General features: G+C 41.9%; 1 protein-coding gene across 1 annotated transcript in view; it reads left to right on the forward strand.

The window, feature by feature from the left end:
• LOC149456839 (sodium/glucose cotransporter 4-like) overlaps positions 1 to 19,695 on the forward strand; it is a 50,635-nt gene extending 30,940 nt beyond the window's left edge. Inside the window, exons 10-16 of the mRNA XM_089684360.1 lie at positions 185 to 335; positions 2,984 to 3,149; positions 7,612 to 7,827; positions 11,592 to 11,712; positions 12,129 to 12,194; positions 16,695 to 16,841; positions 19,673 to 19,695. Coding sequence (XP_089540486.1) covers positions 185 to 335; positions 2,984 to 3,149; positions 7,612 to 7,827; positions 11,592 to 11,712; positions 12,129 to 12,194; positions 16,695 to 16,841; positions 19,673 to 19,695 — 890 coding nt within the window. The remainder of the gene's footprint in view (positions 1 to 184; positions 336 to 2,983; positions 3,150 to 7,611; positions 7,828 to 11,591; positions 11,713 to 12,128; positions 12,195 to 16,694; positions 16,842 to 19,672) is intronic.
• The last annotated feature ends 4,855 nt before the right edge of the window (positions 19,696 to 24,550 follow it).

Genomic DNA, 24,550 nt, shown 5'->3' on the forward strand with positions numbered 1-24,550 from the left:
TGTGCATTTATTTACATACACCAGTGAGGAATATTTGTTAATCATATTAGCGACAAAAAAGGGCATCCGATGCAGGCAGTTGCAGAACTGTGGTTCAACCTTTTCAAGATTAAAATGGGCAGTGAGGAGGCAACATATAATTTTCCAGCTGCCTATCTGATATGTAGTTCTTTTCTGTTTTTAGGACTGAAGGGGTTAATGATCGCGGTAATCATGGCTGCCCTGATGAGTTCACTCACGTCCATCTTCAATAGTGCCAGCACTATTTTCACGCTAGACATCTGGTTATACTTCCGCAAGAATGCAAAGGATCGGGAGCTTGTAATTGTGGGTAGGTAAGTACTGCTTCTTATAAGTTAGAACCCAATTTCAGCATCCAGGGTTTTTTAAAGATGCCTGTGTCATACACTACTTGCCTGCTCCAGTACTGCCCCCTAAGTCCTTCTTTGTGGTCCAATGTTGGCCCTCCTCCAGGATGAATGATGGCCAGCACCATTTAGCATGATTCCTTTGAACCCAGAGCGTCAAGAACATGAATATAAATAATGCAGTATTCTAGATGCAGTACAATATTGTTGATTAAAGTGGTTGTAAAGCCTTAGGGATTTTTTTTTTTTACTTTAGCACATTCTATGCTTTAGGGTATAGGTTAAAATTCTTCTGTGCCTGGGATCCCCCCTCCCCCACCACCTTATACTTAACTGTGCCCTATTACGATTCAGCGCTCTCCTGTCTCTGTCCCTCCTCACTAAGCAGATCAATATCAGCGGGAGCCATGCTGCTTCTGTCAAAACTCTGTGACAAGGGAGCAGGGGATGGTGGGACCATGCTGCCGCTGTCTGTGTTTATGGACAAAGGCAGCAGAGGTCAGGAGCGACCATAGGCGCACTGAATGAAGAGGAGCCAGAAGCGTTGGCAGAGGACCTGAGAAGTAGGGGATTGTGGCTGCTCTGTGCAAAACCATTGCACAGAGCAGGTAAGTATAACATGTTTATTATTTTTTTTTTTTTTATTTAAGCTTTACAACCACTTTAAAGAAAAATGATAGACAAGCCTATACATAGTTGATATGTAGATATATAGCCATCAACCTGGTCACTTCTTCTTCATAAAGAATCTTTATTGGCACACAATAGGAGATACAAGATCCATAAAAAAAAACACATTTCGACCAAAGCCTTTCTCCTGCTATGAGGAAGGCTTTGGCCAAAACGCGTTAGATTTATGAATCTTGTATCTCCTATTGTGTGCCAATAAAGATTCTTTATGAAGAAGTGATCAAGTTGCTGGCTATATTTCTACATGTCTTGAAGTAAACGTTCCAGCCTGAGTACCAGCTTTCTGCTCTCATTCCTTTTTCACATAGCAGTAGAGCTTGGGTGAATCTTTTGATTTGTATATATAGTTGATGCATACAGTACTGTACTTGTGAATTGCTGTACCTCCCAAAATATTTGTAATTCTGTTCAGACACTTTTTTTTTTTTTTTCCTTACACAACCCCACCAGACAACTCAGTAACGCCCTAAATGTCTCTGAAGAATGCATAGCAGCAAATGCATAAATCCATCCAAAACGTGTTTTTGTTTTTGATTGGAGCCTCGTTCAGATTTTTATTGCAATCTATGTTCCTATTGAGCAAATTGATAAATGTTTTCCCATTGCTCACAATACCAGAGCCTTGGTATGGTTGCTTTATTGACCAATGGCTGTCGATGTGTAATACTGCACATTCATAGAATGTTCTCAGCAAAGACCAGCTCTAGGCAAAATAAGAAATGTTCCTATCCTTTCCTTCCACCCCTCTCTATCCCGTCATGTAAGACTATTTTTTCTCTTACCTGGTGAAGGAAGATCTACTCGCCTAAATCCACCATTCTGGTCCTCTGCCAGTGCAGGTTCCAGATGTGAGCACCACCACATTACATGCACAATGTAGACACCTTAGGCAGGACCTTGCCATAAAGAAAATGGAGGAGTAAAGGATCCATGACACAAAAGTTACATGACCACAGATTTAGGTACATAAAAAGGGTTCTTTTTTCTAGAACAGGGGTCTCTAAACTATCTAAACAAAGGACCAGTTTACTCTTCTTCAGATTTTAGGGGGTTCTACAATGGCCAGTGAAAGTAGAAAATGTGCTGGTGTCAGTAACAATACCACATCATTGGTGTCCATGAGAGAAATAGTGCCCTGTTATTGGCATTAGTGGGAGGAATAGCTTCCCATCATTGGTGTCAGTTGGAGGAATAGTGCCCCATCGTTGGTGTTAGTGGGAGGAATAGTGCCCCACTGTTGGTGTCATTGGCAGCAATTATGCCCCATTGTTAATGTCAGTGAGAGTAATAGTGCCCAAGGGCCGGATAAAGGCAAGCAAAGGGCCACATCCGGCTCTTGGGATGCACTTTGGAGACCACTGAGCTGAAAGGTAGCAGGAGGAATGAGAAGGGTGTTTTGGCCACAGTTGGGGTTTAATTCACTGCAAAAAGTAGGTAAGTAAAATCACAGCATAATACAACATTTCAGAACGAGACTCCTGAGTCACACATACCTCGATGGAGTCCTGTGTTCTTCTCAAACAATGCATAGTGTGATTTTATTATAATATAATACATTTTGGATTTTCTGTAAGGATTAAGTTGGGTCGATTACCTATCGTATTGGGGGAATTTCCCTTCACTTCAAGTCAGGGCAGAAGAATTTGGAAACGTTGACAATGAGAACACGTAAAAACGGGTTAAAACTTATGACTTTGTTTGTTTTTTTTCTGTCCCAGTAATTAAACAGGGGAGTCGCAGGGACAGGGAATGAGGGGGAAAACTCCCTGATGGGGTCAGGTTTAATTTTTTTCTTCATTCTGTTTTAAAACTTAAATTTTTTTTTTTTTAAATCTAGTTAAAGCTTAGCTTCCATTAGTACAGCATGGTCCAGGACCTTTTCCAACCTAAAAGGCATATGATCTAAATTATAAATTTTTTTTCAGAGTTTTTACCGCACTCCTTGTAATTATCAGTATCCTATGGATCCCCGTTATCCAACACGTGAGTAGTGGAATAGTTGACTATGTGCAATCCATCAACAGCTACCTGACCCCACCACTGACTGCCATATTTATTCTTGCTATCTTCTTCAAGAGGGTCAATGAACAGGTAAGATTTCAATTTGGCCTAGAATCTTATTTCTACAGAACACATTGACATGTCATATTGAGATTCCTAGTGTTCTCTCACAACTAAAATGTACATTAACCACCTGCTGTCCATAGGATTTACCCCCCTTCCTGACCAGGCCATTTTTTTTGCATTACGGCGCTGGTATTTTAACTGACAATTGTGCAGTCATTCAACGCTGCACCCAAATGACATTTACGTCCTTTTTCCCCCCTACGAATTGAGCTTTCTTTCGGTGGTATTTGATAGCCTGTGCATTTTTTTTGGGGGGGGGGGGGTTTGCGCTATTTAAAAAAAAAAAAAAGAATTTTTAGAAAAAAAATACTTTTGACTTTTTGCTATTAAACATGTCCAGTAACAAAATTTAAAAACACATTTCATCATAAATTTAGGCCAAAATGTATTCTGCTACAAGACTTTACTAAAATAAAAAAAAAAACAAAAAAAAAAACCCCAATACATGTAAATTTGGTTTACGTGAAAGTTATAGCGTTTACAAATGGTGGCACAGATACTGGAATGTGTGTGTGTGTTTTTTGTTTGTTTGTTTTTTTTTTTTTTTTAATTTTTACTAGTAATGGCGGCGATCAGCAACTTATGGCAGGACTGCAACGGGCATCCTGACACTGGGGGGAACTGACATCCCCAGTGACACCAATATAGTGATCCGTGCTATGAAAAAGCACTGACACTGTACTAAGGTCACTGGGCACGAAGGGGTTAACATGAGGGGTGATCAAAGGGTTAATTGTGTGCTGTTTTACTTGTGCCTGTGTGTGTGTGTTTTTACACTATAATCACACTGCTTTACATGACTGTGCTGTGCACAGCCATTCAAAGCAGTGTACACAAGCTGACAGGGAAGAGTGCTGTATTGTTTACATAGTTCTCCCCGTCGGAGATGCTCGGCAATCACCGGGTGCCGGAGAGTAATCATCGGACAGGACCCAGTGATTGACAGTCATTGGCGCAAACGGCGGCGCAGGTAGGGCTTGCGCCCCCTACCCGGAAATGCAAAATCACGTGTGTGTATATATACGTGATTTTGCGTACCCATGTCTACCTGTAGCAGTGTATCTGTTATAGGGCGGTCAGGAAGCGCTTAAACATAAGACCATTTACATCAATGTAGTGTGGATGATCGTTCTGAGGCTGTGTTGTACTGAAGTCTCACTGAGATTTTCATGGATCACAGGCAAAGCAGGTCAAACACAACCTTTTGCTACATTTTATGTCCCAAGATATTTCATGTTGGACAGAATGTGAAGGAAAATCCCCTAACTGGGACATTCAAATTTGAGAAAAAAGAACTGACCGGTTTTAAGCACTCCCTACTCTATGCAAAATAATTTTATAGTGTGTATGTGTGTTTGTATATACACTATATTACCCAGTATTAAGGCATCCCTCTGAATCATTGGATTCAGATGTTTCAATCATCTCCATGGCCACAGGTGTATAAAATCAAGCACCTAGGCATACAGACTGCTTCTACAAATATTTTTGAAAGAATGGGTCGCTGTCAGGAGCTCAGTGAATCCAAGCGTGGTACTGTGATAGGTTGTCACCTGTCCAATAAGTCCATCCGTGAAATTTCCTGACTACTAAATATTCCATGCTCAACTGTTAGTGGTATTATAACAAAGTAGAAGCAACTCGGAACAACAGCAACTCAGCCGCAAAGTGGTAGGCCACGTAAAATGACAGAGCTGGGTCAACACATGCTGAAGTGTGCAGAAGTAGCCAACTGTCTGCAAAGTCAATAGCTAAAGACCTCCAAACTTCATGTGGCCTTCAGGTTATCACAACAACAGTGCATAGAGAGCTTCATGGAATGGGTTTCCATGGCCGGGCAGCTGCATCCAAGTCTTACATCACCAAGTGCAATGCAAAGCGTCAGATGCAGTGGTGAAAAGCATGCTGCCACTGGACTCTAGAGCAGTGGAGACATGTTCTCTGGAGTGGCCAATCACACTTCTCTGTCTGGCAATCCGATGGACATGTCTGGGTTTGTTGGTTGCCAAGAGATCGGTACTTGTGTGACTGCATTGTGCCAAGTGTAAAGTTTGGTGGAGGGGGGATTATGGTGTGGGGTCATTTTTCAGGGTTTGGGCTTGGCCCCTTATTTCCAATGAAGGGAACTCTTAAGACATTAGCATACCAAGAGATTTTGGACAATTTCATGCTCCCAACTTTGTGGGAACAGTTTGGGGATGGCCCCTTCCTGTTCCAACATGACTGCACACCAGTGCACAAAGCAAGGTCCATAAAGACATGGATGAGTGAGTTTGGGGTGGAGGAACTTGACTGGCCTGCACAGAGTCCTGATCTCAACCTGATAAAACACCTTTTGGGATGAATTAAAGTCCTGACCTCACAAATGTGCTTCTGGAAGAATGGTCAAACATTCCCAAAGACACCCTCCTAAACCTTGTGGACAGCCTTCCCAGAAGAGTTGAAGCTGTTATAGCTGCAAAGGGCGGGACCAACTCAATATTGAATCCTACGGACTAAGACTGGGATGCCATTAAAGTTCATGTGTGTGGAAAGGCAGGCGTCCAAATACTTTTGGCAATATAGTGTATGTATGTATACAGTTGCAAGAAAAAGTATGTGAACCCTTTGGGATTACGTGGAGTTTTGCATGAATTGGGCATAAAATGTGCTATGAACGTCATCTAAGTCACAACATTAGAAGAACACAGTCTGCTGAACATAATACTACACAAACATTAGATGTTGCCATGGTTTAATTGCACATAACATGTAAACATTCACAGTGCAGGGAGGAAAAAGTATGTGAACCTTTGGACTTAATAACTGGTTGACCCTCCTTTAGCAGCAATAACCTCAACCAAACATTTCCTGTAGTTGCAGATCAGACCTGCACAACAATCTGGAGTCATTTTGGACCACTCCTCTTCACAAAACGGTTTCAGTGTAGCAATATTCTTGGGATGTCTGGTGTGAATCGCTCTCTTAAGGTCATGCCACAGCATTTCAATCGGGTTGAGGTCAGGACTCTGACTAGGCCACTCCAGAAGGCATATTCTGTGCTGTTGCAGCCATTGTTTTGTTGAATTACTTGTATGCTTTGGGTCATTGTCCTGTTGCATCACCCATCCTCTGCGGAGCTTCAGTTGGCGGACAGATGGTCGTACGTTTTCCTGCAAAATGTCTTGATAAACTCTGGAATTCATTTTCCCATCAATGACAACAATCCGTCCAGGCCCTGAGGCAGCAAAGCAGCCCCAAACCATGATGCTCCCTCCGCGATGTTTTACAGTGGGGGTGAGGTTTTGATGTTGGTGTGCTGTGCCTTTTTTTTCTCCACACATAGTGTTGTATGTTCTTCCCAAACAACTCAATCTTGGTTTCATCTGTCCACAGTATATTTTGCCAGTAGTGCTGTGGAACATCCAGGTGCTCTTTTGCAAACTTCAAACGTGCTGCAATATTCTTTTTGGACAGCAATGGCTTCCTCCGTGGTGTCCTCCCATGTACTCCCTTCTTGTTTAATGTTTTCCTTATTATAGACGTGTCAACAAAAATGTAAGCATGTGCCAGAGATTTCTGTAGGTCTTTAACTGACACTCTGGGATCCTTCATTACCTCATGCAGCATTCTGCGCTGTGCTCTTGCAGTCATTTTTACAGGATGACCCCGCCTAGGGAGAGTAGCAACAGTGCTAAACTTTCTCCATTTGTAGACAGTCTGTCTTACTGTGGACACATGAACATCAAGGCTTTTGGAGATACCTTTGTAACCCTTTCCAGCTTCATGCAAGTCAACAATTCTTGATTGTAGGTCTTCTGAGAGCTCTTTTCTGCGAGGCATGGTTCACATCAGACAGTGCTTCTTGAAACCAGTAAACCCAAAACAGGTGTGTTTTTTTTAAGGGCAGGACAGCTGTCAGCAACACATCCAATATCATCACACTGATTGGAGTCAAGGTTGGCTCACTCCTGGCTCCAATTAGCTCTGGGAGAAGTCATTAAGCTAGGGCCTCACATACTTTTTCCTCCCTGCACTGTGAATGTTTACATGTTATGTGCAATTACACCATGGCAACATCTAATGTTTGTGTAGTATTATGTTCAGCAGACTGTGTTCTTCTATTGTTGTGACTTAGATGACGTTCAGAGCACATTTTATGCCCAGTTCATGCAAAACTCCACGTAATCCCAAGGGGTTCACATACTTTTTCTTGCAAGTGTGTGTGTGTGTGTGTGTGTGTGTGTATGTATATGTGTGTGTGTGTTGTGCTTTGTTTTTAGTTACATACTTGTATTTTTTATTTTTTTTTTTCTTGTTTAAATTCATCTGTAGCCGGCCTGAATTTTTTTCTATGTGTCCTTTTTTTTCAATTAAATTTGTTCCTGTTTGAGCTGTGAAGACATACTTACAAGTTAAAAGCCTTTTACCTTTCCTGTGTTCAAAGGGTGCATTCTGGGCTCTGATAATTGGGATGCTAATTGGATTCATCCGGATGGTCATGGATTTTGTATATGGTGAACCAAAGTGCGGACAGCTGGACAGACGACCGTCAATCATCAAGGATGTGCATTACTTGTACTTTACAATAATTCTATTTGGGTTGACAACTATTATATGCATTGTGATTAGTTTGTGCAGCCCGGCCATTCCAGAAGAGCAGGTCAGTGTTTCTCTAGCATCTAGGGACTTACAGCTGATAATTATGTATAACGACATCTGGGCTAAATCCCAATGAAAGTTTAAAAGGAACTCCAGTCATTTGTAAGAAAAAATAAATACTGTAGCTGCTGACTTTTAATAAACAGACACTCCCCAGACCAGGGATCCAGCGCTGTCATCACTGGGGCTGGTCCTTCGCTGGTCGTTGGGTCCCCAGTGCCACCATCTTGACTGTGGAAATCCAGCTGAGACTTCCTGATGATTCACAGCTGACTCCCCACTACGCATGCGCAAGATCTGCTGCTGAACCTTTGGACTGGTGCCATAGACACCTCCAGGTCTATGATGTGCCCCAGGAGGTTGAAGGCAGGGTGGAGGGGGAGGTCAAAATCTTGCCTAGGTGAGAAAAGCGCAAGTGAGAGTGAGTACCTATCAGAAACAGGTACACACTCCTTTTACATGGGAGGGGGGGGGGGGTCTGTGGGATTCTGGTTTAAGTATGTCACCAAAAAACAAACTTTTGCATTTGGTGGGGAATAGTTAGAACATATGTTGTCTATGCTTTCTGTCGGGGAGATTCCCCCTCACTTCCTGTTGCAATCTCGGCAGAACAGAAGATCTTGGTAAATTCACTGTTGAGTCACCAAAAAACAGAAATAGAGGTGAAATCTCTCAATTAGGAAACCGGTTGTGTCTCTGGGCAGAAAGGATGAGCGATCCCATTGTGGGGATACATACAAAACTTCTTTCCTCCACCCCATCCAAAATATACAAACTTACCTGAAGTTTTCCTTTTAATAGACCCAACCGAAACAAAGACTGGGATTAAAAGGGACATAGACATATCGAGGTTCATTTTTAGTTATGGCACACTTGAGGGTGCACAAGGGCTAAGGGGTAAGAAACCTGCCCTCTTCTTATTGTCATGTAGACTAACGACATGTCCGTTTAGTTGTCTTTTTATACACTGTAAGAGTAAGTTTAGAGATGCAGTTCAGCAATGTTTTTTTTTATCACCCCCCCAGGGTACAAATGGCAGTGGAGGTCTTTACATGCTGTAGTTAGAATGCTTCACTTCATGCCTCTGGCAAGAACTATGCAGCGTGTTGTGTTTGGCAAAAGGGGAAGCACCACAATTGCCTCATGGCTGAGTGCAATACACACTGCTGTGGCACATTTGATGGCGAGAATTGGGTTAAAACAAGCATCACATAGAAGGCATTGCACCATGTCCTCCCCACTTGTCAATCACTTCTGAAAATTCATCTGAATGCAAGCTGAAAATTCATCTGAATCTAGCATTCATACGTTTTTGTACTTGACTGGTAGTTAAAAGCTGATCTTGCACATGCAGCACTACCCTTTAGGGGCCGCTGGATTTGATTTGGGTACTCCTATGCTCTGCACATGAAACATGCATTTTCCATACCTTGCACACTGGAGTAAATGAACAGTCCTTGAGCTTGGTTTTGTGATTTTATTAAGGGGTTAAAAACGTGGATGGGGTCTAGGGGTATATGGGATGCTCGAGGATCTGCAAAACCTGAGGACAAACTTCTTAGCAGCAACATACAAAAATATGGATAGCAACAGTTTTTTTACTTGAAGAGCTCCAAAGACTCTTCCTAGTGTACCCCGGATGAATTCTCCTCTTCACCAGGCTGCACTGAGGGTATTGCCAGGACAAAGGGGCCCAAAAGCTGTTAGTTTATAAACAGTCTCAGATGAAAAGCTAGTTGAGTCTTGCAGCTGACTGCCCTCTCCCGTTATCTGGTCCAGGGGTGTAAGAGTACTCACACTGTCCTCTCCTGTTAGCTTGGTGGGTTGGTGGATGCCTTAGGGCCTTACCCTGGGCTGGCTCCTTCCCTGCTAAACAAGCTGTCCTCCTCCTTTAGAAGACGTTGAGGTAGTGGAAATCCTCTTTTCTAGTGATCTGCCTATAGGTAGGCTCCCCTGTCAGGCTCCATACTCCAGCCTTCCATTTTTCCACCCGACACTGCACTCCTCCGCCCAGGCTCCAAGGATTGCCTTGGTCACCTTGATCAGCCTCCTGCTAGGGGATTGGCCAGAGTTCCTCAACCATGCAGATCTAGGCCTTTTCCCCTCCTCCACCCCTCTTCCAGAAAGCTCCAAGGTTTCTGGAGAGGTGAGAGGGCACCAGAAGCCTTGACCTGATAGGCCTCTTATCCTGTCCAGAGGTGAACTCCTGCCTCACTCCAGGCTGCTACTCAGCCTATGCCTAAAAAAAAAAAAAAAAAAACCACAAACAGCCTATCTAGCTAACCTGGAGGGCTTTACACATAGTGGCCTCTTGGTGGACAGAACTTATAATGGTAATGGATTGTGTCTAATTTTGCAGTGTAACCACTGTCAGGGTCCTAGATATTGTTTCTGCAGTGAGTTTGCAGCTGTGGGCACCCAGTGGAGAACAAGTAGAATGTGCATTCAGCTTGGTTTGGCAAATTATTGGTGTGGAAAAATTGAAAGAGCCAGAAGGCTATAAACTTGAGACTACTCACTATATACATGGTAACATATGACACAGTCCTTGTACCCACAAAATATGCTATTAATTACTGTATTATAACCAAGAGTCTAAAAGATATGTACAAACCTCAGCATAATTATTTGTAAAGTCTGAAATTCTTCCATTACTTATGCTTTTCTGCATACAGCCTACCTTGAAGAAGTCAGTGACTGCTGAGCAACCAGCAGCTATTGTATAATTTAGCATAAAAAGTTCAGTGGTCAGGCGTATGTCATATACAGCCCAACCTTCCATCATCCTGAAGTTCTGTCACCTTGTGGCTCTCTGTGGTTCATAGTGGGAGAGTTTCAGCAACAGTGGCATTGCATTCAGTCCAGAAAGCAGTGGGCAGGTGTTGACTGACAAGCATTAGGCCTATGACAATTCTTATAGCCATGCCCCCCATAGTATTTTTTTTTTTTTGTACCCCCCCCCCCCTCCCCTATCCGGAGTGCAAGCAGGCACAGCCTACATGAGAGTGGTAACTGTGCCCTGAATGCAGTAACAGTGCAGCATTATTGCCACCCTATTACAGGAAGTTGCATTAGGTGGACTTCATTGGCAGGATCAACAGGCATTTGTGGGACTTCACAGGGGAAAACAGGTGTATGGACTTTGCAGACCTCCTTCAATTGCCGCTCCACCTGATGCCCCCCAAATCAATGTGGAAAGCATGAAAGGTTGGCACACAGTGTGATATCCACCCGTAAACTTCTTTATTTATAACAGCATGTACAAAGCTAAAAATAGCCAACGTATTTCAGACAATCATGGCTGTGGGACTTCACGGGGGGGCTTACTGTACAGTATAATTAGGAGCTGCGGCACATTTTGTAAATTGTAGTCCATAGTGCTGATTTAAAGGAAAACAGTCATGGGAGAAACGTGAAGGCTGCCATTGCTAATTTGTTCTTCACAAAATGGTAATGGCTTGACTGGTGTACTGAACTTCTAGCTCCGTCTGGAACTTGTATGCATATCTCTGACCTTCTGCTACTTCCACTGGCTGCATGACAGCCAGGAAGCTAGCTTTAATAGAACGAGATCCACAATGGCAGCCCTCCTATCTCTTCTATGTCTGTTTGCAAATTAAAAAACTAGTACAGAGCGTTACTTTTTGTGGTGACTCCAAAAAGAGATATCATAAACATTCATATCTGCACCCTTCTCTCTCAGCATTCTAATATCTGTGAATTGAGGAGTTGGTCATTAATGTGCTCAATTCATATTTTGTTCAGCTTGCGCGTTTAACTTGGTGGACAAGAGAAGACCCAAATCAGAATGTTATTTGTCAGATATCATCATCCCAAGATGCTAGTGAGCTCACCATCAACAGCCCACAGGTGGAGCAGATGCTAGGTAACTTCATCAAAGTAATATACACTATTTATTCAAATGTTTTTGGCCACATGACCATCAAACTTGAGCTTCTTGGACATCCTATTCCAAAATTATGGGCATTAATATGGAACTGTGCTCCCAGCAACTATAACAGCCTCCATCCCTCTGGAAAGGCTTTCCAGAACATGTGAGTTCAGATTCTGATTTTTGGATGAGAAGAACTGGCTCACAATTGCGTTCCAATTTACCAATAAGGTGTTCTGAAGCGTTGAGCTGCAAAAGACCTGCACTATTTTTTATGATGCAGTGCACTAGAAAATCAATGGCATTGCAGCACAATAATGCATGTAATGAGTGTTGACGGCAAGTGTGAATTGTCCCTTTTTATGTATCCAAATTATAATATATTAATTTCTACTGTTTTTTCTACACAGCTGACGTTGTACCACAGACAGAAGATGTGGTCTTCCCTACTCAGGAACAGAACGGAGGTCATGTGGGTGAGTGTTTAAACTAAGATGCATCCATTTGTTGCTCCTATTTTGGGACATATTTACACATCTATGGAGAACTTGAGCAGACTCTGTCAAATTTTTCCATGGTCTGATGGAAACCTTATTTATGATAAGTTGCATACAATGGGAGCTAGCTAAGAAATGCCGCGGAGAAGTTGTACAATTTTCAGCAAATAAGAGTTTGATTGGCTTGTATGAATTATCATATCATCCTTCTTACCTCATCATACTTTAAGAAGTCCAGGAGACTTGCTTATGTCACAACTTCCCCTTCAAGAGACCCTTTTGACAATTTTAGGTATTGCAAGTAAAAGCACAGAAAAAGTATTTTCAATGTTTATTTGCAGCACGTTTCCTTTCAATAAATTATTATTTTATTCACTTACAATATGCCTCTGAACTTGTTAGAACATTTGTCTACTCCAGGAAGAGTCAATTCCCTAGCACAGCCCCCTCCCTCTTCCTATACCACCTTTTTATATAGCGGGGGGTAGAGCAGGGGAATATAGAATGTCACTTAAGAATCTGCTGGGGCTGCTGATATCACATCCAGGTGGCGTGCAACAGCAATCTCAGGCTTTTGGGATATATAGACAAGTGAGGCTTTTACTGGTATACCACATGTCCAAAATACACTAAATGAACATATACAGTTATGTGAAAAAGTAAGTAAACCCCAAAGAAACTGACTTTTTCAACACATTTGAACAGGCAAACATTAGAGCTTGATTCAAATAGTTCCTACACTTAAATGGGATACACCAAAATAAATAGCACATAATCTTGACATGGTATTTTCATGATCTAAATGAATGAAAATGCAGATTTGCCATATGGAAAAAGTACATCCCTACATTTACCACCACTTCAAATCCATGAAAATAGGTCTTCAGATTTGGTGCCAATGACTAGAACCTCCTGAGTGAGTTTTCAGGTGGAACCTGCCTTATTTGAACAACAGAGAGCTAGGGTTTGGTGTTCTCTTTGCTTCGGATGTGTGATGACATCATGCCAAGATCAACTGAGCTCTGTCAGGCCCTCAGAAATAAAGTTGTGGATGCTTATGAGTCTGGCAAGGGAGTTTGCCTAATGACTTGAAATTGATTTTTACACTATAAGGAAAATAATCTACAAGTGGTGTAGATTTGAAATAATTGCTAGTTTGTCCAGCTCTGGCTGGCCCAGCAAATTCAACCCAGAATATTACCATTTGATGCTCAAAAGAAATCTCCAAGAACCCTAACATTTCACAATGGAGTGTTCAGGTAACTATTGTTACAGTTGGGGTCAAAAAGAGATTGCACAAATTCAACCTGCATTAGAGCTGTGTTTAAAAGAAAAAAAAAAGCCTTTGCTATCCAAAAAATATTAGAGCAGCAAGGTTACTATTGAACATGTAGCACCCTCCTAATTACCCAGCCAAAAATAAAAAATTATTTTTTAGTTCGATGGCTGAGTAGCAGCCTGGGTGATAGTCAGAAGGTCAAATTTGTGTCAGGGCTGAGAGGCTCTGCAGATCAACTCTCTGATACTTCCCCCTGATCTTGAGACCAGAATAAGTACTTTACCAATCCCCAAGCAGGAAGCTTGGTATGGAATCAGGACAGCCCTTAAGAGTGGCTGAGAAGTAGCTACCAACCCACAAGCTCACAGGAAAAAGGACTGAGTGAGTAATCCTACACCCCCTGGGCCAATTAAGGGGAAAGGAGCATTTGGGTGGCAAACCTGGCTCGCTCTATACCTGGGACTTTCACTGGAAGTGACAGGCACTGGATCCCCTTGCCCAGGGATTCCTACAGGCAGCTGGGTGAAGAGATTTCATCTGGGGTCTGGGGTGGTACACCAGGAGGACTGGACAGCTCTCCAAGAAAAGTTTGCTGTCTAAAACACATGTACATAGTTGCTAAGGAGTTTGTCCTCAGTTCACAGGTCCCTTGGGCATCCCATGCACCCCTCAACCCCATTCAAGTTTATAACCCCTTAATAAAATCCAAAAAAAAACAAGTTCAAGGACTGTTTACCGTCTCCTCCTGTCTGAAGGAATTGCTTGTTGCCTGGCTCTACAGGACTATAGGGGGACCCCAAACTCAGCAATTCCTAAGGGGATAGTGCTACAAACCTATAGGCAAAGACCAGGTCTGGAACAATGAACTGAAGAATGATCAGTCAAAAATATGTTTTGTCAGAGTGACTGTAGACAAGTTTGCCACAAACCAAAGCCAAGATTTCAGGAGAAGAACCTCATAACTGTGAAACAAGGTGGTGGAAATAGTATGTTTTGGGGTTGCTTTGCTGCTTCAAGGCCTGGGCAGCTTGCAGTCAGAGTGCAGCCCAAATTCTGTAATATCTAGCTGTGCTTGCGTCTAAAAGTAGAAGTTGAACTGGATACAATAATGATCTGAAGCACATTAGCAAACCCACCAGTAAATTGCTCAAACAAAAGAAATAGGTTATAGATGATTCTCATTGAAATTTCTAAATGGGCAGCTTATGTAAGGAAACCCACATACATCCTATAAGTCATCTTGCCAGTCAATGTCACAGACTGGTGGGAAGTTTCTGCAGGGTCTCTTCAGCCATCAACCCCACTGGAATTACAGAGCCCCTGAACTCTTTGCATAATAGCCTGGCAGGTAGAAGCTGGAAGTGGTCTGGGAGGCCCAGAAGTGTTTTTGTTCTGCTTCAACCTGGTTCTTACCTCCACTAATATAGCACTCAGCGCAGAGTTCTGACAAAGTTTGACACCCCTGTTCAGATTACATATATTGCTGATTTTCTTTGTGAAAAGTTTTAGCTGCAGGGAACAAAAGTGCAATTTCTCTGAAAATTTAAGCATGTTTGTTTCCTCATTTTAAAAGAAAACTCCATGTTTGAAAAAAAAATAGAAAAAAATTGCAAATGTAGCACTACCCCCTTTGCAATCGACAGGAGATTTGGATCCCCCTATAGTCCTGCATTCCCTCCATACCGTATTGAGCATTGAAGTTGATCGACACTTTCTTCACTGGAGAACTTTACTTAATTTAAATATTTTGGACTTATAATTCTCATTTTTTCACGTTGGGAGATAACACGTTTATTTCAGTATACATCCGTTTTTTAGTTTATTTTTACAGCGCAGCTTATTTGTAAGAGTATAATTTAAACATATGGTGGATGTTTTTGTTTTTTATTTGTTTTGTTTTTTTGAGCGAAGCTGTAAAGTGTTTTTTTGTTTGTTTTGTTTTGTTTTTTTGACTGGCTGACCATGTTTCAGTGAAGGAAGACTGAGAGCAGGGTTTAGGTGCAGCTGTCAGTGGGTAAGAGCAGCAGCGTTGGCACGTGAAATGTTGCTTAATGGGCGTTGCTTTCACAAAACCAATTTATGTAAGTAGGTTACCTAATGCTCCAAGATGCACCAAAAAATGTGTAGGCAATTCTTAATTTTCTTTATTTTTATCAGTGCTGCACTGATGCATTTTAGCACGCAATGTGAACCTTTCCACGTATACATTGCACTGCCGAAAATGCTTTATGCATGATTTTGTTTGTCCATTGTGGTGCATTGGTCAACCTATCCAAATGAATAGGCTTAGCCTAATGCATGTTAATGCTTGACACAACAAGCATTAAACCATGTATGGGCAGCTAAGTGGTTAACACTTCCACCTGGCAGCACCAGGGTCATTAGTTTGAATCCCAGCCTCGGCACTACCTGCATGGAGTTTGCATGTTCTCCCTGTGCCTGCATAGATTTCCTTCAGGTACTCCAGTTTCCTCCCACACTCCAAAGACATGCTGGTTGGTTAATGGTCTCCTGTCTAAATTGGCCCTAGTATGTGTATGTATGAATGTGAGTTAGGGACTTTAGAATATACGCCCCTTAAGGGTTAGAGACTGATGTGATTGTTCAATATGTAAAGTGCTGTGTAAATTGATGACGCTATATAAGTACCTGTAATAAATAAATATGTATCTAATGCATTGCAGCAGCTCAGCTGATTTGTAAGTGGGCCCTAAATGGCACAGCAGCTCACCAAAGTGAAAAAAGTGCGTTGCGGTAACTGCAATGAAACTGATATCGGCTTGAGGAAGGTGCATCTGATAATTAAGACTTCATTCACAAGGGACGTAGTACAGTGCATATCCATGCGAGGGCTGTGATTACTATACAGGTGTCCATGCATCCCTCTGTAGACACATTCAAAAGCATAGACATAGCTATGTCAGTGCGGCTGCAGTGGCCCTAAAACCACACTGCATTCAGGTCCTTGCGGATGTCAAATTGGGAGCAGCATTTATGTCCTAATTGACATCATTGGGACTGCTTGCATGGGGATGCATAGAACACTGGTGCACCCCTGTGTAGATAAACACGATCCTTGCACGGGTGTATGCTCTGTGTGAACAAGTCCTTAGACAGTAAAAGGCAGAAAACAAAGTTCTAGCTCAGAGAACCTTTAGTTCTTAGAAGCCTTTAATATCATAACCTCTTTATCGTTACAGCACCTTCATACTCCTGGGGGAAGAAGCTCTATTATTGGTTCTGTGGTACCTCCATGCAGCCTAAGGTCCAACTAACCAAAGAGGAGGAGCAAAAATTGCAGACAAAATTGACTAGCATTGAAGAAGACCCCTTCTGGAGAGAAATATGTAATATGAATGCTGTCATAGTGCTTGCAATCAATGTTTTCCTTTGGGGATATTTTGCATAACATTGTAGAATAAATGGAAATATTTAATGCATGCTTCAAATTCCATGAATCATTTAATACATGCTGTGCCAGACATAAAGCCAACTGGCAATGTGCATGGAATGCTAGATGCAGCTTATGTGCAATAAGTGGAATAAGACCAGTCAACTTTTCTGGTCATTGTTTATTTTTCTGGTGTATTCATTAGAACAGCCTTTCTCAACCCTTTTACCCCAGAGGAACCTCCAAAATAAATTTCAGGTCTTTGGGAACCCTTACTAAAACCAAATTCACTGGGGGTTAAAAAAAATGCCCCTTACTTTGTAAGTGTTAGTAAACTCGTTTTTTTTTTTTTTGTTTTTTTTTCATTTTACCTACAGGTGAGCTTATAAGGAAGCTTACCTGTAGGTACAATGACTATATCCTAAACATGCACCGTTTAGGAGACATTCTCACTTTTTCTAACCAGGTGCATGCACTCTGAAGGAACAACATACCCGTGCCATTCCTTCAGAGCTCTGTGATGGGGACTGAGACTCCCACATGCGTAGCCCAGCCTGTCCAGATGTCCGTAGCTCACAAACCTGGAAGGAAGACCAGGTGAAGATGGAAGCCTCTATAGTGGTGGCAGTGTGCCGCTGGGGGGCTTCATTTTAAGGTAAGTTTTACATAATGTCCTAGTATGTGGTGCATCCTAACACATTATGACATTACCTTGCAGGGGACTTTTTTTTTTTCCCCCTTTTCTGCAGTTTACTACTGCTTTTAATGGTCAATAAGAATGCAACCCTTACAGTGGTGGTGAGAATGCCAACATTACAAAGCGCTAAAAAAAAAATCATGCTGCTGCTTCTGTCAAATAGTGTTGGACCCACAATTATCTGGGCACCATCAGATTAGAAGGTCAATCAGCCACAGCTCAAGGAACCCTAGAAATCTCTGGAGGAACCCTGGTTGAGAGCGGCTGCACAAGAAATTGCAGACCCCGGAGATAGATCATCCACTAGAAGGCACATGATGCTTTATAAGGATATGTGAAGACCTTACTTACTCTCACAGTTATGCAAGGAGATGAAGGGTAAATTCAGCTACCAAAGCATTGGAGAGTTATAAACATGCTGAACCCTACCAAACTCTATGAATAGGGGAAGTGAAGAAAAAAAAAATCTGTTTTTCCTGGTGCCAGCATGGCAGCATACATGTGATCGTGCCAGGAAAGGTCATGCCATGTGCCAGGAAAGGAAAATTATGGTAAGTATTTGATACAATTTTCTGTATTTCTGGCCAAACCATGGCAGCATACTACCCCATGTATGCTGCAATGGATTGGCACCAGGAAAGGAAAATTAAAGTAAGTATTTTATACAATTTTCCATTTTTAGGTAGCATTCTCCTTTACGATCAAACACCAATTTTACATTTTATAGAATTCAGATAAGTGAAGTTAAGATAACCTTGGAAGAGGTGACAACAACTGACATGTAATGGCTTACGCAACATATCTCTAGTGGTAATCTGCAAGGCATTGTGGGTATGCACAGGTAATTGCATGTAGTATATGATTGTGTTAGTAGGCGTTCTGGGGCTCGAAGCTGATTGCATTGGTGACCCCTGCGGCAGTAAAAGAACTCCTGCATTCTCCATCCAGTCTCTGAGCTTCAGCACAATCTGCATATGTTTTATGTGACCTTCAAACACCAGGTACATTTAAGATGTTACATATTGGATTGCTTAGAACAGAATAATCTCACAAAAGAGCCTTTAGAAATAACGGGCCATTAAACTTAAAATTAGAGAATAAATACTCATAATAGAACTATTCATGGTGATAACAAAAATGCATCCAAAAAGACTCCTATCTGAACATTTTTTTTTTCCTGCAAAACAGTTTTAGGCTAACGTAGAATTAAACGTACACAGTACTTTTAATTGAGCATGCAATTAAAGTGCCAAATTGCATGCTCAGCCTACAGGCTTAGTGCTCCCATTTTTATTGAGGTGTAGCTGCAGTGCACTCGTCCACCCACAGATTTAGGCAGTAGATCCAAAAACCTCATAGCTAGGAACTATTTGTGAAATCTGTTTGCAGTGGACTTCACATAATTAAAATTAAAGGGTAAGTTCACCTTTTCACTAAAAATGAAAAAGTGAACTAACACCAAATATCTTGGCCACCCTTCTGGATGCCACTGCCATGATTCCCTGTATACTGTAATATACAGCCCAGGAATGAGCACCCATTATAATTCTTACAATAGCAACTGCTCATTGGTTAGCACAGCCACCTGACCACCCTAGCCATTAAGAAGAGCATCTGACTGCTTCTACTGGTAAGGCGTTCTAGATGAAAATCCACTTCTCATATACTATACATGGGGGCTGCGTACTGTGGTGTGCATTGTACAGGCTGCTACACTGGCAACACATGGCATCATGGCCATTATGTGCAGTGGAGTCTGGAGAGATGCCAAGATATTTGCAGTGGGTTCACCTTTTCATTTTTTGTGAAGGCTGAACCCCAGGCAGATATAAACAGCACACATTATTAGAGTCATGTAGTCATTATTACATCTTAAAATGTATTATTTTTTTTGCATGTAAGCAGTGTATGTACCAAGATTTGACCTGGTATCCACCTTTTGCAGTCCCTGTATGGCTGTTTGGGTGGAGTTCAGCTTGGACAAAGCTTGTAAAAATTTCCTGTTAACCAGGCATTGCCCATTTATCCAAGGCCTTAGATGATGAGATAAGTAGTAGTATTCCTTGTGGTCCTATTCTTTCTTTTTGCAGGTTACAATGCTGTCTACCTATAGGACCTGCAGACAGTCTTTACTCTTTTGAGTATTAGGTGTTAAACCACCTACGTCTTTGGGCTGGGGTTTCAGGACCACACAGTTGAGTAGTACATTTAAGACCCCAAAATGTTTATTTTTTTGGGTGTGTAGCTGTTGGTGGCAGGGTTGGTGTTGCTTCCCTCTGTGTTTCCCCTATTAATTTTTTGGGCTCCAAGTCTGGGTTACATAAGAGGTCTGCCCTGGGCCGTGGGTTCTTCAGAGCTAAGCTAGGCACCTTGAACAGGATCACTCTATTACACATATGGGGTACCTTTTACTCTTGTGTCAGTTTCATCAATGCTCTGGGATAAGGCTGAGGCCACATGGGGGAATACTCAACCTTAGTGCGGGCCCCTACTCTCAGTGATGAACATACATCAAGTACACTTGCAGCACCACTGTTCTACAGTTGACTCCCAGGTTCCCATGTAAATGTACATCTTCCCAATGTAATTTTCAATTAGGAGGGACACAGTGAGACTTGTCCATAACCACCTGTCCAGCGGTTTCCACTACCATTTCCAGTATCAGAGTGGGACCCAATACATGTACATGACTTGACTCTTGAGCTTCTGTACCCCTGTACAGGAGTCTCTCGGGTGAGTGTCCACTCCCGTTGCTGTGGGAGACAGGCCACAGTGGAAGTGGGAACAACATCTTCCTCACTGTTAGAGGCCATTCCACCTATAACAAGTACATGGTACCGACAGGCTGCATGAACGAACTGCAGGCTTGTATTACTCAAGGTAACCACTTGTTGTACTGCACCAGGATGACTCTTAAGTGCTGTCTCCGCATACTCCAATATGCTAGTGACTCAACACCTGTAGAAATGCCCGGTTACTTACATTGCACTCCTTTAAATGACTTCAGATGAGGCAGATACGCTTTACGTAAGAGACTCTGAGCATACAAAGTTCATAAAGTAATAAAACTGTTCTTGTCCCTACATCCCTAATCCTAACTTGGGCTATGTGACGTCTTGGCAAACCTGCAAAAGTAAAGTTCATGTGATAAAAGGTCCATCAGTGGTATTTCCCAGTGGCTGGTGTCTTTGGGGTGAACTCTACTGCCTCTACATCTCACGGGTTCCTCAGTGGCCGCTCTTCTCTTGGATCACAGAACAAAAGCAGGGCTTTCAACTCTCTCTCCACTACCTTAGGGCTCTTGGACTCATCTCAGTTCTCTGCTTCAGACCACTATCCCTTTTTTTTTATATCATAGGACCAGTGGGTCTGACCCAAAGAAACTTGCCAAGCAAAAGACTGGGAAAAACATTAACTCTAACCCTCCTGTTCAGGGCAGCTCCTAACTAACTCAAATGCAACCCGTTTACATACCTGGTACAAAAGTTAATTTCACTTCGAGGTCTTTTTTGAAACATTTAGTGGTTAAGAGCATCAAATATTGCAAAGGTGGTTTGAGGGGGAAAAGCCTTCCCCTTCTTCGGGGCTTGAGCAGTCAATGTTAAATGAATCACAACAGAATACAATAAGGGGCTCATGTTAGGACTTTATGAAGAACTAGCATCTCCTGATGGAATTTCATCCAGCCTCATTTAGTGCCTTTAGGAAACACTAGTTCTTCATCAAGCCTTAACATGGGTCCCTTAGTGCATTCTGTTGCAATTTTATTAACACTGACTACTGAAGCCCTGAAGAAAGGAGAGGTTTTTCTCCTGAAATGTGTTAGCTCAATTTGAGGCTCCTAATTTCTTTTTGACGCATTTATTGATCAAGTGCAGCCAATGTGTTTTGGGGGAAAACTCTCTCCCCCCTTCTTCAGTGCTTGAGCAGTCAATGTTAAATGAACCACAACAAAGTGCATTACATGACCTATAGTAATGTTTGATGAAGACTGGGGTCTCCTAACAGCACTAAAGACAACCGGCTGAAGTGCTGTCAGGTGTTACTAGTCTTAATCAAACCTTAACACAGGTCCCGTAGTGCATTCTGCCATGATTCTTTTAACATTGAGTTTAAGCACTGAAGGAGGGGGAGGCTTTTTTTCCCCCTGAAATGTGTTGGCTATATTTGATGCTCCTAATTCGTAAATATTTCAAAAACACCTTTAAGGTGAGATAAACTTTAGTACCAAGTGCTCCTCTTTACATATCCAAGGAATTAATGTGTGGTGAGCACTTCTTTTGTTCGTTGCAGCCTAGGACCAGACAGGGTCCACCCACTTCTATCGGTCCAGCGCTATCATACACACTAACTTTTATGAAAATCTTGCACCTTGCATCAACAAACCAGTTCCATTCACACTTGTGTGACTTGTCATGAGACTTTGGACACATAAAGTTGTATGACAAGTCACAGTCCACTGTTCTCAATGGCACCCGTTCGGATCTATATAAGTGGCGGTGACTTTGGAAATGTTCCTGCACTACTTTGATGCTCCTTAATGCCAGAGAGCGCAAAGTCGGATCAAAGTTGCACTAGAAATCCATGCGACTTTGGAGTCATACAAGTGTTCCTGGACCAGGGAGAAGCAAACTGTGACAGAGGGGGAAGTGAATGCATATATTGTTACTTCTCTTCTCTTTCCATCCATCCCTTCATGTCTTTTAACCCCTACTACTATTTGATAATCGACTATTTACAAAAACAAACATTTCTCATACAACAGGCAGCGGGAAGTTTGGAGAAAACGTTTGATGATGTCATTAATTATTAGTCCTGTCACTGTTTCAGAACATTATGTCCAGTGTGGAGAACTTGCTCTGCAAAGCAATGTTCTCTCCTGTGAACGGTTCAATTCATCATTGTGACTGCCCACCATGACACTAAGAAGTCGTTTCTTAAAAAAATTTTGCATGAAAATGAAAAAGATTAAGAAGCCTGCCAAGAGACTAACAGATGGAAGTCTGTGTACAACTTCTAATATATAATGTAAATCTATAACATTATTTAAAGTGTGTCTATGGCCAAAATTTAAGGCTGAACTCCCGGCTCTAAAACTTTCATTTAAATCTATTACATAGTTACATAGCTATTCTGGCTGAAAAAAGACAAAAGTCCATCCAGTTCAACCATTAAAAATAAAATAAAAAAAGTTATAATCCTATACCCACAGTTGATCCAGAGGAAGGCAAAAAAAAAAAACCAGCAAAGCATGATCCAATTTGCTCCTGTGGGTAAAACAGATTCCTTCCTGATCCCCCGAGAGGCAATTGGATATTCCCTATTCTTCATCAGTCACTAGGGATATAAACTTTGTGGGCACCAAATGACTTTTAAAACCCAGATATTCTGTTGTAAAAGGTGCACTGCATTGTCACAGAGCAGTAAATAGCTTGTGCAGACAGCAGAGCTGTGGGAGGGACCCAGCAGGCTCCACCCACTACAGACTGCCTGCAGAAAACTACAGGAGGGGGCGGAGATCAGACCAGTTACCCTACAGAAGAGAGAGCAGCAGTGTACAGTCTTTATTAAAGAAAGTGTTTACATTAAGTTGCACGTTGGATTACTGCACAGATCTGGAAGAAATACACAAAGGACACCCAGAAGTTTATGTTTAAAACACTCTGGCTGAATGTGAAAAAAACATTTGTGAAACGTGGACAAATGGACCCCATATTTTTTGTAATACATTTTTTTTATATATTATTACCCCCACCTACTGGCCAAAATGCAGTTTATTTTCTCATTGAAGTATTTCAGAAAACTATACTACATTTTGGCCACTAGACAGCGCTGACAATACAGGAATTCATCTATTACAGAAAACACAGGAAAATGTTGTTCTGCTTGTATGAATACTTCTGACATTTCGGCTAAGAAATGTTTCATAATTAGACCCTCAAGTGGCTCTTGTATTTAGAAAATATTTGCATAGCCCGGAGCACAGCTTTAAAATCATCTATTCATTTCTACATTGCATTTCAATTATTTCTAGCCTGCTCCTATTAATTTGAACAATCTTGTAATTGTTAGACCTCCCCACACATTTATTTCCTTGACTTCTGTGACACGCATTCAATATGCCCTGTGAGCAGGCACTGCTGTGTCACACATTTCACAGAGCCTGCCTTCTGACCTACGAGGAGGAGTTTCAGGAGGCGGAGTCAGTACAGGAATCACTGCATGCAGGCAGCAAGGTACCATGGGATTGTAAGCTCCAAGGAGCAGGGCTGTCGAACCTCTCCTGTATCACATTGTATTATTATTGTACTGTCTCATGTATTGTCCCCCATTGTAATGTACAGTGCTGGGCGAACTGTTGGCGCTTTATAAATACTGTATAATAATAATAATATGTAGTCTTTAGACTTTGAAAGTAAACAGAGAAAAAGCTGCAAAGCATGCACGGAGTCCAAGAAGTTGTGGAAAGATACGGCCAGCAGACAGGCAGCTCTCATAATATGAAAGGAGATTTTCCAAGTTAGTTTGTATTGGATTGTCAAATATAACTATTGTTTGTATTGTTATTACAATGCTGATGTTCTAAAATACAAATGTATGTTGTGACCATAAGTGTGATGATGGCAAACATGTTTAGGAATGGTACATACAGGTTTCAGCTCACACCTGTACAATGTTACATGCTTTGGCTGTCGTGCGACAATTCATGACATAAGAATTCTTGTTATTTTCTATGGTGTCTATTCACACCCATGCACTTCTCTTATGTGCATTTTGGGGAAAAGTGCTACTGCTTTTTTGGTGTAGCAAAGTGTGTGTTTTTGCCCCGTAGACTTTACTGGGAGCACATAAAGAAACGCATGGAAATACATGGCACAAGGGTGAACTTCACTTATAAGCAGTGCGTCCAGCAAACCTATACAAGTACTGTAAAGCTGGCAGCGGATTTACCTGCCAAAAGACATCTA

The sequence above is a fragment of the Staurois parvus genome, unplaced genomic scaffold (assembly GCF_062004578.1).
Source record: "Staurois parvus isolate SC_StPar_1 unplaced genomic scaffold, SC_StPar_1.0 ptg000347l, whole genome shotgun sequence".
Taxonomy (NCBI): Eukaryota; Metazoa; Chordata; class Amphibia; order Anura; family Ranidae; genus Staurois; species Staurois parvus.